Source organism: Anas platyrhynchos, chromosome 9 (genome assembly GCF_047663525.1).
Source record: "Anas platyrhynchos isolate ZD024472 breed Pekin duck chromosome 9, IASCAAS_PekinDuck_T2T, whole genome shotgun sequence".
Lineage (NCBI taxonomy): Eukaryota > Metazoa > Chordata > Aves > Anseriformes > Anatidae > Anas > Anas platyrhynchos.
In genome coordinates this window covers 9,658,687-9,672,570 of record NC_092595.1, presented here as the reverse complement: position 1 = coordinate 9,672,570, position 13,884 = coordinate 9,658,687, and the positions used below count along the sequence as shown (strand labels likewise).

Here is a 13,884-nt window from a genome sequence, read left to right as displayed (position 1 = left end):
GCAGCACCAGCAGGGTGCAGAAGCACCCAGCCCCAGGATGCTTCGTGGGTGGGTAAGGGGGTGCCCAGCTTGCTGGGGAAGGCACAGCACCAGGTGCCACCACGATGGCATCCCCATGCCTGTGCTTTCCCAGCCCCCCCCCCCAGACCCACCTTGGTGGGAGCATGATGGATGTGTGCGGGAAAGGAGGGGGGGGCGCAGCGTTATTAACAGCCTGGGTATTGCTCCAACAGGGCTGTAAAAATTAAAGGCGTGTGGATATAAAATAATGGATAAATCTGAGCCGGCCGCAGAGTTGCTGCGGCGTCCCAGGGGAGCTGGCAGCTGCAGGAGGGAGGGTGCAGCAAACCTGGGACGGGGACCTGTGGGTGGGCATGGGGGGGAGGTCAGGCAGCACCTACACCAAGTGCGATTTTCCAGTGCAAATGTCCCAAGTGCCCCGAGGAGCTGCAATGCCAACCTGTGGAGCTGGCACCGCCAGAAGCTGCTCTTGAAGCTGGGCTAGAAGAAAAAAGGGGCTGAGCATCGGCAGGCTGGGCTGGTGGGGGCACGGGGAGTTTGTTCCAGGATGCCCACAAGCACTGCCCGGCCCCAAGAGCAGCGGCGGTGCCCTGTGCCCCGGTGACAACGCACCCAATTTTGGCCAGGGCCAGGCTGGTGGGACCCCCCCCAGGTCCTGCCCGCCCTGCAGCCCCCAGCCCTGACCCTCAGCAGCCCCCTCCTCGCCAGCCCCACGGGCCACCCCGCCGGCATCCTCATTTTCCCCGAGATTAGCCGCGGCGCGGGAGCCTCCGCGCACCGCCAGCAGGTGACAAATAAGATTTTTCCACTCTCCCGAGCACCCGGCATGGGTCTGTCATTGAAAATGCAAAGCAGCGCGGTGCCAACCTCCGCCACCCGCCCTCCCCTCTGCCAGCCCCTCGGTGCTGAGCGCCCGGTGGCCGAAGCCCCCATCGTTGGACCCCCAAAATGCCACCCGCTCCCCGATGGCGGGGCCAGGCGTGAGCCATGGGTGTCCTCCTGCCCGGTGTGGAAAGGTCCTGGGGGGGGTTAAAGGGTGCTATTTTGGGGGTGTCCGCCTTGGTGGGGCATCAGCGTCCCTTTGGTGGGGGAGCGGGGCAGGGTGTGGGTGCTGGGGGTCCCCACCACGCTGGGTGTTTGTGCCCCACCTGTGGTGCTAAGCTCACCCTCGTGATGGCACGGTGAGGGCTTGTCCCCTGCTGGAAGCATTTGGCACAAGACGTGCCCATTGGGGTGAGATCTGCCCCCACAAACCCCACCCCAAGTGATCCCAATCCCAGCTGCCAAAGGAGGAGGATGGGAATGATGCCCCCAACCCCAGAACTGGGCACGTCCACCCCGCATCCACTGCCCAATCCCCCCAAACCTCCTCAGTCCCCCAAACCCCTTGGACCCACAAAACCCCTCAGCCCCCCTCAGACCCAGCCCTCGCACCCCATTATCCAGCCCTGCTGCACCCCCCAGGCTGGACACATCCCCAGGCAGCCCCCGGCCCCGCTCCCCGCTGGCTCCTCATCTCCCCCTCCGCTATTGTTACAGGGTTGCCTCTGCCTCTGTCTGCGAAATTAATTCGGAGGTGGAGAGGGAGAATTATGTAAAGTGTGGTTATTCTGGAGCGGCGGGGGAAGCGCGGCTGATGGCAAAGTGCCTTTTTGTGTGTTTAATATGCATTTTTTTCCAGCGGTGCATTTTCAGGCGGGTAATTTGCTGTCTTTTCAGACCCCGATCAGTATCATTTCTCCAGCAATGACAGCTTTTATTTGCTCTGAAATGAATGCTGCGAAATTTCCAAGAAATAGCCGAGGCCCCGTTGTCTGCCCACCCCCGCGGGCTGGGGCGCGGGCACCCACCAGCCCCCTTGCCCCCCTGCAGCCCCAATCAGTGGCAGTGCCGGGCACACGTGTGTGCAAGCCTGCACACCTCGTGTGTGTGTGTGTGTGTGCGCCCAGGTGTGTGCTCTCACACCTCTGGTGTGCACGTCAATGCACCGTGCACACCGTGCACGTGAACACATCCCCCTGCACACATATACCCCTCCCCAGCACAGCACCACACTTGTGCACGCACACACACTCCCAGTGCACACACTGCCCTCCCCAGCACCCCCATGGCTCACTTGGCACCTGGTGACAGTCACTGTGGTCTCGGTGTTGACACAAGCACGGGGGACTTGGTTGTGCCAAGGTGACCGTGGCACAAAGCGGGCACAAACCTGGGGAGCACCCAGAGGGAAGCCAAAGGCTGCTGGTGCCACCCTGCTGGGGGCTGCCACAGGCAGGGAGTGCGAGGGGCACCAGGACTGGGTGCAGGGGGCACCCCTGGGCAGGTTTTTGGCACCAGGAGAATGGGCACGGGCAGCAGGAGCGGGTGCAGAGCGTGTGCGTGCGTGAAGAGGGAAAGAAATGCTGTTTGTGTAGGTGTGCGCTGAGTGGGCGCTGTGTGCCGGAGCTGGTGTGCGATGCGGGCTGTGCAGCGGCTGCGTGCGTGCGTGCACACCTCCGTGTGCACGTGTGTGCCCGTGCCAGCCCCCCCCTACCCACGTCCCACTGCGTGTGGCGCTGTGCCTGCAGGTGCGGAGCGTACACACGCGTTGGTGCCACGCTGCGTGTGCAACACCACGTGTATGCTCCCTCAGTGCGCGTGTGCACAAGCCTGCGTGTGATAAAAAGTGATATTGGGGTGTGTGAGTAAGGCTTCACCCCCAAAAAACACCGCACGGGGTCATACACCCCCAGCTGGGGGTGCCCACCTCTCCGCTGCCCCAGCGGTGGCGGTGCCAGGGCCTGGCACGGCCAAGGTTAACTCCGCCAGAGCCCAGCGGCACGGTGCAGGGAAGCTTTAATTTAATGAAGTGTGAGGCTTTTTTATGGGCTTTTAATTACGTGGTGATAATTAACATTATAGGCCGCCGGGTCCCGGTGGTGCCCGGCTGCCCTGTGCCAGCTCCCGCCTGTTTGTAAATAAACCCAGCGGGCAGCCGGGGCCGGGGGCTGCACCGTGCCCACCCTGGGGTGCCCAATTTCCTGCTGCCAGCAGCAGCTCCAGCCCCGAATCCTCTTCTGGGGGAGGGAGATTTGGGTTCAAATTTGGGCACAAACCCCTGCAAGAGGTGGGGAATAACGGAGCCCCCCCAGCAGCACCCAGCTCCCTAGGGCTTTTCCATGCCTCTGGCCAAGCAGAGCTGCCTGCTAGCACCGTGGTGACAAGGGGGGGGCACAGGGAGCTGTACCATGCTGTGTGTCCCCCCGCCCAGCCCCAGCCTGGCCCCAAGCAGCCCCCCCTGCATCAGGGCTAATAGGAAGTTATCCATCAGGCAGCTCCCGGGCGCACTGCCCGCCTGCCAGGCACCTAATAGATTTATTGCCAGTCACCCAGGCAATTTCCTGCCCTCCCCTAATCAATACAGCGGGGCAAGGGGAGGGGGGGGCATCATAAGGAGCTGGGGAAGGGGATGAGAAGGGGGTCAGGGCCATATCAGCCCCCCCAGTGGCTGAATGGGGGCACAGGGCCACGATGGGAAGGTGATGCCCCATGGGACCAACCCCTCCTGGTATCACCTCCCCATTTCCCTGGCAGGATGGGGGGCTTGGACCCCCCCCCATGCAGGAGCTGGGGGTGCCATATAGCCATAAGGGGCTGCCATATAGCCATTAGGGACTGCCCTATAGCTATAAGGGATTGCCCCCCCCTTTCTCCAGCTCGAGGCAGGGAGCCCAGGCACCTAAGGCTCCCCTCCCCCAGCCCCTTCCCATTTAATTTTCCCTAATGAAAGGCACAGAGGATGGCGGGGAGCTGGGGCACCAAGGTCGAGGCTGCCTTTAATCAATCCCCGCTGCTGGCCGGGTGCCCGGAGGAGCCTGCGGAGGAGAGGCTGGGGGGTGGCGGTGCAAGAGGAGAGCACTGGGGGGGGGGGGGGTGGCTGCGGGCGAGGGCCTCCCAGTAACAAACTGGGACAGCCCCAGTACCCCACCACCTCCCCATATGAAAGGCACAGTGAACGCACCGAGCGCCCGGATCCTGCCAGGGCAGCTTTAACCCTGCGCCTCCCCAAAAGCACCCCAAAACCCTCCACCCTCTCTCTCCTCCCAGCCCCATAGGGCCGGAATCACCGCCCAGCAGTTTGGGGACAGGTCCCCAACTCTGGCCGTGGGGCTGTAAGGCACTGGCCGCAGGAGGGTGAGGGGACACGGGGAGAGGGGGGGGGGCCACCCTAAAGCTGGGTGCTGGTGACGGCGCTCACCCCGTGCACCAGGACCGTGGGGCCCAGGCCGCGGGTGAGCAGCTCCAGCTGCCTCAGGTAGAGCGGGTACAGGCTGGTGTCGGCCGGCGGCCGCGGCAGGTAGAGGAAACGGACGGCGGGCGCCGGGCCCTGCTCCAGCACCAGCTTGTTGGCGGCACGGACGTACTCATCCGACACCCGGCTGGCGTTGGCCGGGAAGTTCACAGCTGCCCCTTCCTCCTCATCCTCATCCTCAGCCGGCGTCCCCGGGGTCCCACGTTGACGTTGAGCCTGCCAGTGCAGGCCGACGACGGCGTCCCAAGGCACCAGCTGGATCTGGGCCTGGATGCGCAGGTCCTTGAGGAGCTGGCGGAGCTTGTCCTCCTGGGCGCCGGGCATGGCTCCGGCCTCCACACAGAGGAAGAGGCGGAGGCGGGCCCGACGCCAGGCCCGGGCCATGTTGAGCACGCAGGCCATCTGCAGCAGGAAGAGGCTGCAGGTGTCGGCGTAGCGAGCGCTGTCGGGCCGCAGCAAGTTGACAGGCCAGACGTGGATGGTGGGCGGGGGGCTGGCGGCTCGCCGCAGCTCCCAGGCCTTGTCCAGGCTCTCCAGCTGCCGGGCCAGCAGGACGTTGCGCAGCATCTTCAAAGCGTCGGCCACGATGCCCACGTACTCCCGTGGTGACAGCAGTTTGGGGGCGGCGGGTGCCCGAAGAGGGGGGAAGCCCAAAGGAAGCTCCTCGCGGGCGCTGGTGAAGGCAGGGTGCCGGGCCAGGCCGTCCTGAGGGGCTGCGTCGTCGTAGAAGCCCAGCACCAGGGTGTTGGGGCGCATGCCGCCTGCCGAAAAACCACCATGGGCGGTCGTGACGGGAAGGAGAGGGCCATGCCAGTACCACCAGCACCATGGGTGCCACCAAACCCAACTTTGATGCAGGCAGTTCCAACCCCCTTGGGAATCACCCATCCTGGTGCCTCAATTCTCTTGGCATGACCCATCCCAGATGCCTCCAAGACCCAACTTGGCTTTGGCACTACCCACAGAAGTGCCTCCAAGACACAACTTGGCTTTGGCACCTCCAAACCCCTCAGCACTGCCCACCCGGGTGCCTCCAAGCCCCATTTTGGCTTTGGAGCTGACAAAGGGGCCAAAGGGCCTCAAGTTGGACCCCTTTCCATGCCCAGACCCCGCTCACCGAGGCCGGAGGTGAAGAGGAGCTGCCGGACGCCGTGCCGCACCGAGGGCGCGAGGGTGAGGCTGACGAAGGCCTTGACGTTCAGCTTGTCCACCAAGCCCAGCCACGAGTCCTGCTGGGGCTGCAGCGGGTCCGAGGGCAGAGCGTCTGGGTGGGGAGAGGAGACCGGCATCAGGCAGGGGTCACCCCATAACTGGGGGGCTCTCCGGTGTCCGCACAGCACCTCGGCACTGAGCACCCCCCAGCACCTTCTCCTTGTCCCCCCCAAAGCAGCCCCCATGCACCCAGAAGTATGGGGAAGGTGGAAGCAGGTGCTTCCAGCCAGAGATATGAAATTATCCGTAAATATATAAAAAAAATAGCAGGCAGCCCCATCCCCCCCTCCCCAATTTCAGGCCATTAGTCACCACGGCAACAGCGAGGGGAGGTGGGGGGGGAGCAGAGCCAGGCATCCGCTGGGGGTGGGGATGGCCACAACGGGGCGAGCGCGCGTGCGAGGGAGCACACGTGTGTGCAAACCACCACACACCGGGGGCAGACACACCTGAAGGGTGTGGGTGTCCCTCAGTGGGCACGAGATGAGGCTGGACACAGGCACACCCGCGTGCAAGGTTGTGCCAAGGGTGTTAGAAACGGGCACGCTTGCTGGTTGTGCATAGGTGTGCACGGGATCGTGGTGCACATGGGTCCTGAGGAGCCTGGGTGGCACGTGCTACGTGTGTTTGTGGGGATGTGAGTGAGCACAAGAGTTGTGAAAGCCTGTGGGATGTGTGTGCACACAAGATATGGGATGGATGTAAGCCAGCTACATCCCCTGCACCATGCAAAGTCCACAGTGCCACCGGGGTGCCCAAAACGCTGGTATTTCCCTCCTCGTGCCCAACGTGCCCAGCTGGGAGATGGTGTCACCCCAGCCAGGGGCTCTGGGGATGATGTCCCAGGTCCGTGGCACCTCAGAAAGGGGCAGAGGCCCCCAGCGCTGGGACGGGGCAGACCCTCACCCAAATCCTGCAGCTCCACGTGGCCCAGGACGTAGAGGCCGCTCTTCTTGAGGTCGTTGACGAAGTCGATGAGGCGGGGGCTGCTGCGTGGGTTCTGCACCATCAGCAGCATCTGTGGGCGCCAGAACTTGACGTGGTCCTTCCGCACGTCCAGCATCAGCAGGTACTTCCTCACCTGGGGGGGGAAGGACAGCAGGTGAGGAGCCCACATTCCTTCGACACACCGCCCCTCGAGGGGACGCCAGCCCCAAAGCCGTCGGCTCTCCGCCCCACGATGGGATTTGGGGGGGGAACAGGGCTCACCTGGTGGAAGATGAGGGCCTGGCTGATGTAGCCCCATGTGCTGCTGGGCGAGAGGTAGTGGAGGGCGAGGAGGAGGAGGAGGAGGAAGCCCAGGCTCGCCGAGGCCGAGACGGGGCTGATGAGGAACATCATGACGCAGCAGCCGGCGATGCCCAGCAGGCACGTGTGCCAGCTGAAGTAGCGGAAGGTGGGCCTGGAGCAGGGAGAAAGGGGCATGGATTGGGCACCAGCTGTGCAGAAAGCATCCGGGAAAGAGCTTGATGCCTCGTTAGCAGAGCAGGGGGCACAGCTCCCGGGCTCCTTGCAGCAGGGAGCTCAGCCCAAACGAAGCCTGGCCTGGGGTTTTGTGCCACCCGCTTTGTGCCAGCCATGCGGACAGGATACAGCCACCAGCAGGCACACAGCCCCTGGTACTCAGCTGTGCTCATCTGGCCCAGGAAAACCCCAACGAGAGGCAACAGGCACGTGCCAGGCTGCCGAAGGGATCGTCTGCTCATTACACCGAGGGTGACAGCAGGGAAACGCTCCCTGGCACCACAGAAATGGCAATTTCCATCTCCATCAGCCCCTACCATGCCCTGAGGGACAGGCAGCCTGGAAATGCCACCGTGGGGCTCCCACCTCGCTCAGCAAGGGCACCCGGTGCCCCCCCATCTCTCCATGGGACAGGGATGGTGGCACTGGGTACAGGGGCACAGGGAGGGCACAGGGCACCCCTCTGTGGCAGGGGAGATGGCACCGGGCAGCCCCACGCTGCAGAAAGGGGTGACCCGAGGGGCTCAGGAGCGACGGGGCCCCCCCCAGCAGCACCAGCAGCCGTGGCACCCGCTCATCCTGGCTCACGGAGGCGGAGGCGGGGAGGCGAGAGGCTGTTATTTTCTCTAATTGTTGTTTTCGCTGAAAGGTAATTAAAATCCTTTTCCGCTGCGCTTGATGGAGACCTCGGCACGGGGAAGGGGGGGCATCAGAGCGCGGGATGGGTGAGGGGCCCTCTGCCACCTGGCCCCAGCAGCTTCTACCAGGCACCAGTCCATGCCCCACGGCACTCATCCGTGCCCCAAAATCCCTCAGCACAGGGAAGGCGGGACACGGGCACGATGGGCGGCTGTACCCAACCCTATAGCAAAGGGTGCAAGGCACATCAGCCCCCCCCCCCAACCACCCCGCCGTGCCCCCCAGCTCTGGGCAGCCCTGCCATGAACTCGTCCTTCCTGGAAGAAGATCTTCTCCTCCCCCCAAGGCAGGATCCCCCCTCCCTCCCTCCCTCCCTTTCCCCGTTAGTTTAATTAGCGCTAATGGAAAGTGGGCTCCATCACCGCTTGGCGAGCTGCCCGGGGGATGCCGGGCGGGCGCAGGCTATAAATTACCTCTGGAAAGCCTCAGGGGAGGGGGCACTGGATAAATCCAGTGGCCTGGATCTCTCTCTACCCACTCAGTATCACGGTGCCGGGGCACGGGGGCTGTCCCCTTCTCCCTCCTGAGGGATGGGGGTGTTTTTCCCCCCCTAATTCCTTGCAGAGGGATGAGTGGTGGCCGCCCAGCACCGCAGAGCAGCCTCCCTCTCCCCCGGGCCAGCAGGTACCTGAAGTTGGGGGCCGATGCCCACTCCAGCGCCAGGCAGGCCAGGTTGACAGTGGCATAAACCAGCAGGAAGAAAGTGGTGACGACCCCCGCGATGGTGTTGAGCTTCCCGGAGAAGAGCACCAGCTGCGGAGAGCACGGGGGACGCAGCGTGAACCGGAGCCAGGGGCGTCCCATGAAAGGGCACCCAGTGCGGGGCACAAATCCCCATCCCCGGATAAGCCCAGGTGGGCCAGGAGCATCCCCAAACTCACCTGCACCACCAGCCAGGAGAGGATCACTGCCATGATGGGGTTCCCGCTCGCAGATGTCTTCTTGGCAAGCGCCAGCGCCCGGCCTGTGGGCAGAGCGGGGAGGTTGGGTTGGCACTGTCCCCAAACCGGGGACATCAGGGTGTGCTCTACGGGCTGATGGAGGGGGAAACAGGCACCCCTACAGCACCCCAGCAGGGACAGGTTGCTGTGCCACGGGGTACCAGTGCCTCCGATGCGCTTGGGCACTGCCAACCCAGCCAGGGTGGACTGGGCATCACTAGGGGGGAGCAGAACAGCCTCATGACCCCAAACCCGACAAGCACCAACCCACAAAAAGTCACCCCAAGCCAAGAAGGGGATTCCCTAGTGCCAGGGCTGGTCTCCAGCTCTGGCTCCAGGCACTCACCAAAGAGATCGTCCCGGGCCAAGGCGTAGAGGATGCGGGACGCCCCGATGAGGTTGCTCATGGCTGCGGAGAGGGTGGCAGCGTAGATGCCCACCGTGACCAGGGGTGGGAAGATGCTGATGTCACGCAGAAAGCCATAATCCTTCTGCAGGAGGGTCCTGGAGAGGGAATACACACGCACGGGGACGCTCAGCGTGGCTCACGGCAGCGCGCCCTGGCACCAGTAACCCCAGTAACTCCCAGCACGGGGACGCACCTGCTGCAGGTGGCACACATGAGGAAGGCCAGAAGGTTGTAGACGAGGTAGGTGAAGAGCACGGCGGAGATGGTGCCCCGAGGGATGGAGTAGCTCGGGCGCTTCAGGTCCCCTGCGGGCAGAAGGGGCCGGTGTCACCTCCCCGCGGGCACAGCACCCCTACCGCCTCGTCCCAGTGCCTCCCAGTCCGGCGCCCCGGTCCCTACCTGACATGTTGGAGCCTGCCATGATGCCGGTGCAGCCGTTGAACATCACGGCGAAGACGGAGCTGAAGCTCATCATCTGCCCTGTGGTGTAGTCCACCCCGTACCCGCCTGCAAGGCACGGGGGTGCGGGCTGTGACGGGCTGCCCGGGGTGGCACCGCGCTGCCACGCGCCCTCTCCTCAACACCCCTGTCCCCAGACGAGTGCCACCACGGGACAAACCACCCCACGCCACTTGCTTTGTGCCTGCGAGCTCCCTACACCCTCCAGCAAGCCCCTGTTGGCACCGAGGTGCCCGTGCCACCCCTCTCCAGCCCGGCAGGTAGGGCTGGGAGGTGGCTGCCAAGCTGGGGAGCACAAATAGGGCCGGAGGAAGCCCTCACCTCCCAGGTTTTCCCGTAGGGTGGCGAGGGAGAAGCCCGTGAAGTTGCCACTCTCGGTCTCGGAGCTGTTGTGGTGCGGCATGCGGATGGGCACCCCGAGGGGCCGCGTGGCGAAGAAGCTGACGAGGATGGTGCCCAGCACGGCCGTGACAATGAGGAAGATGAGGAAGGTGGCCTTGGCGTAGATGGAGGCCCCCACGAGGCACACGACGAGGCAGAGGGCCAGCAGGATGGTGCCGTAGAGCAGCTCGTACCAGTAGCTCTGGGGCAGGACGTGGACGCCTGTACCCGATTTTTGCCCTGGGCAGAGACAAATGGGATTCATCAGGGCTCGGAGCAGGCACCAGCTCACGGGGCAGGGGGTGGCAGAGCTGTGCCAGCCACGCCAGGGACACTTGGGGTGCTCAGGGAGGGGACAGTCGACGTCCCATCCCCACAGGGTACTCACCAGGTGGGATCCCGAAGCTGTCCACCACCGCCTCCACCAGCCCCAGTATGTAAAGGGCACTGCCACACACATTGGCCAGGAAAAACATGATCCCGATGCTTCCCCCGAACTCCGGGCCCAGGGCACGGCTGATCATATCTTCCTCAAGTCAAGGAAAGCGCCAAAAACCCCAAACCAACTCCCCAGCGGCACCGCCGGGCGCCCCACCACCCATGCAGCCCGGTGCCACGGGGCTGCCACCCGAAATTTGCCCACAGGGTGAAGGATACAGTAGGCTCCCCCAGCATCCAGCGCCCCGTTGGTGGCGATGGCACAGACGGACAGCACCGTCATGCCGATGATGAAGTACGCCACGGCGAACATGGCCAGAGCTTGGTACAAGCCGGCGTGGCCCACCACGAACCCTGTCGAGGGTTAACCCTGACATTAGCCAGGTACGGACCTCACCGTGGGGCTCACCCCGTGCCACCCCCTGCCCTGCCTGGGGGGGCATAAACGGTGCCCCCCGCCTTGGGGCATCCTCCTGCCGTGCCAGGTCAGGCCAAAAAAACAGGGAGGGAGGGGACAGGGGGACACCAGGACCCCCCTACCCTGCTGCCAGGGGGTGCCTGGCACCACTTTGGGCAGCGGGAGGTGATGGGAGGGGGGGTGGGGGAAAAAGCAGGACCCCCATTAAGGGACCCCAAGGGGGAAGGGGGGCGCACAGCACACAGGGACCCGCGGGTGCCGAGCCCCACGGGTGCTCCGTGCGCTCTGTTTGCGCTCCCACCCCGCTCACCCGCTGCAAACCAGGAAGCAAAAGCAGCCCTGGGACATCCCCGCCATCGGCACCGTCCCCAGCACCTCCCCTGCCCCCTGCAGCCCCCCGAAACCCCCCCCAAATCCCTCCCCAGTGCACGGCCAGACTGCCAGCGGGGTTGGCGAGGCTGTGGTCAGGAAGGGGCTGCCCACAGCGGCGGCGAGATGCCCTATCTCGGCCACAAGATCGGCCGCAGAGATGCCCGGGGGGGGGAGGAACTGAGGGAGGCAAACAGCAAGGAGGACTCGGGGGGGGCAGGCTGGGTTTTGGGGCCCCCCCGCCCCGCAATCCTCAGGGTGCCCCAGTGCCAGAAGCGGAGGGGAGGTAGTAAAGGGGTGCCAGGATTTGGGGGCAGCCAGGAGGGGCTGGAGATTTCCAGGGTTTTGGAGACCAGGGGGGGGCTTGAGGAAGAGGGGGGGGCTGCCCCGGGACAGCCCATAACAGGATGTTTCCTCTTCCTGGCAGCTCCACCCTGTGTGGCCCCAAACTTCCCCTCGGCCCCCCAAAAAGTAACGCCAACCCCATGGGGGTCTGGGCACCGTGGGGGCCACCATGGGGCAGGGGCTGGGTGTGTGGGGAAGTGAGGGGTCAGGGCTTGTACAAAGCCCCCAGCTAAGGGGTGGGAAGGGATGGGGGAGCGATGGGGGCTGAGCCCCCGCTCTGCACCCCAGGATGTCCCCAGGGCAGGGGATGGAGCTCAGGGCCCCCCCTGGACCCCCCCGGCACGCAGCCAACTCCCGCCCAGGGTTTCCCGTGGGCGGAAAGTGAAAGAGGAAAAGCCTTCCCTGTTCCTGTCCCGGCCTCTGCCGGCCCCAGGCCAGGTCAGGGGCACCCCAAGGCCAGGGTTCCCCAAAGGGCTGTGCCCAGCCTGACCCCTCTGCCCCCCAGTTCTCCCAGTAACAGGCTCAGAACTCAAACTGGGAGCAGACTGGGAACTGATCGGTGCCCTCCGAACAGCGTGGAGATGGGGGGGAGGCCTGGTCCCTGGATGGGGACATGGGAATCCCACCCTGGGGACACCACAGGGGTTGGGGTGCAAAATTGGGGGGTGCCCAAAGCAGTGGGGTGCTGGGGCTGGAGGGTGGGGGCTCCGGGATCCTGTTTGGGGAAGGTGCTGGGAAGGTGCTGGTTCTGCTCTGGGGGTGCTGGGGGTCTGGAGGGGGTTCCTGCCCTATAAATAGTGGGGTCCCAGCCTGGAGGGAGCAGGAGGGGCCGCACAGCACCGGGACCCCAGAATGGGGGAGGCAATGGGGGGGGTGCTGGGCCTCCAGCCTGGGGATGGGGGGGGTACGGAGAGCACTGGGAGGCCTCTGGGACCCCAAACTGGGAGGGCACTGGGGCTCCAGCACGGGATGCTCAGGACAGGGCCCTGGGGGGGGGGGGGGTGGGCAGCGAGTCCCCAGCCCAGGAGGGGGCAACACGGGGACCCCAGCCCGGGGGGGGGGGGGGGGGTGCTGGGGTCTTAGGGGGGGTCCCGGGGGGGGGTCCCGATGCCGGCACTCACCGAGGCGCAGGAAGAGGACGACGCTGAACATGGAGAGCAGCGTGGGCACCACGACGCCCAGGAAGGTGGGCAGCTTGCGGGGGGCGGCGGCGGAGGAAGAGAAGGACGAGGAAGAGGAGGAGGTGGCGGCGGCGGTGGTGGTGGCGGCGGCCCGGCCGCGTTCCCGGCCCCGCTCCTCCTCGGCCGAGCCGCCGCACAGGCGGTAGGTGAGCAGCGCGCTGCGCTCCGAGCTCGCCATGGCCCGGCCCGGCTCGGCACAGCCCGGCCCGGTTCAGCCCAGCCCGGCCCGCACCGGCCCCGCAGCGCGCCCGCGCCCCGGCCCCGCGCCACGCCCCCTGATGGCCCCGCCCCCTCGTTGCCACGCCCCTTTTATGGGCACGCCCACCGCGCAAGCCCCGCCCACTGTGCAGTCAGGCCACGCCCCCTTTGGACGCGCCCTGTGTCGTAGGCTCCGCCCACCCAGTGTGGCCACGCCCACCTTGTGTGTGGCCACGCCCCCTGAGTGGCCACGCCCCCAACCCCAAATGCCCCCCACGCCCAGGGCACTCCCGGGACCCCCATGGCCAGAGGGTGCCCCCAGTGTCCCCAGAGTCCCCTGAGTGTCCCCAGTAGCCCCCCAGTAACCCCAGTGTCCCCATTGTCCCCAGCATCCCACCCAGTGTCCCCAGAGTCCCCAGTGTCCTCCCAGTATCCCCAGTGTCCCCCCAGTGTCCCCAGAGTCCCCAGAGTCCCCAGTGTCCCCCCAGTGTCCCCCAAGTGTCCCTATTGTCCCCAGTGTCCCTATTGTCCCCAGTGTCCCCAGTGTTCCCAGTGTCCCCCCAGTGTCCCCCAAGTGTCCCTATTGTCCCCAGTGTCCCCAGTATCCCCAGTATCCCCAGTGTCCCCAGTGTTCCCAGTGTCCCTAGTGTATCCCCAGTGTCCCCAGTGTCCCCTGAGTGTCCCCAGTGTCCCCACTGTTCCCAGTGTCCCCCCAGTGTCCCCCAAGTGTCCCTATTGTCCCCAGTATCCCCAGTGTTCCCCCAGAGTGCCCCCAGTGTCCCCAGAGTCCCCAGTGTCCCCAGAGTCCCCAGTGTCCCCAGTGTCCCCCAGTGACCCCACTGTCCTGTCCCCAGTGTCCCCCACAGTGTCCCCAGTGTCCTCCCAGTGTGCCCAGTGTCCCCCCAGAGTCCCAATCAGTGTCACCCCCATGTGCCCCCCCACATGACCCCAATGTCCCCATCATATGTCCCCTCCCATATCCCCCCCAAGTGTCCCCCCAGTGTCCCCAGTGTTCCCAGTGTCCTCCCAGTCCCCCCAGTGTCCCCCCAGTGTCC

The 13,884-nt window shown here is 65.2% G+C and overlaps 1 protein-coding gene across 1 annotated transcript; it reads right to left on the bottom strand.

Annotated features, from left to right (window-relative positions):
* Positions 1–2,879: 2,879 nt before the first annotated feature.
* Positions 2,880–12,927, bottom strand: SLC12A9 (solute carrier family 12 member 9). Its single transcript, XM_027464183.3, has 13 exons — positions 12,572–12,927; positions 10,538–10,672; positions 10,269–10,406; positions 9,821–10,120; positions 9,440–9,547; positions 9,234–9,345; positions 8,978–9,135; positions 8,572–8,654; positions 8,319–8,443; positions 6,737–6,929; positions 6,434–6,608; positions 5,433–5,579; positions 2,880–5,076 (listed from the first exon to the last, which is right to left on the bottom strand). The coding sequence occupies exons 1-13, from the start codon at positions 12,807–12,809 to the stop codon at positions 4,232–4,234; spliced, it is 2,757 nt and encodes a 918-aa protein (XP_027319984.3). The 5' UTR covers positions 12,810–12,927; the 3' UTR covers positions 2,880–4,231.
* Positions 12,928–13,884: the final 957 nt, after the last annotated feature.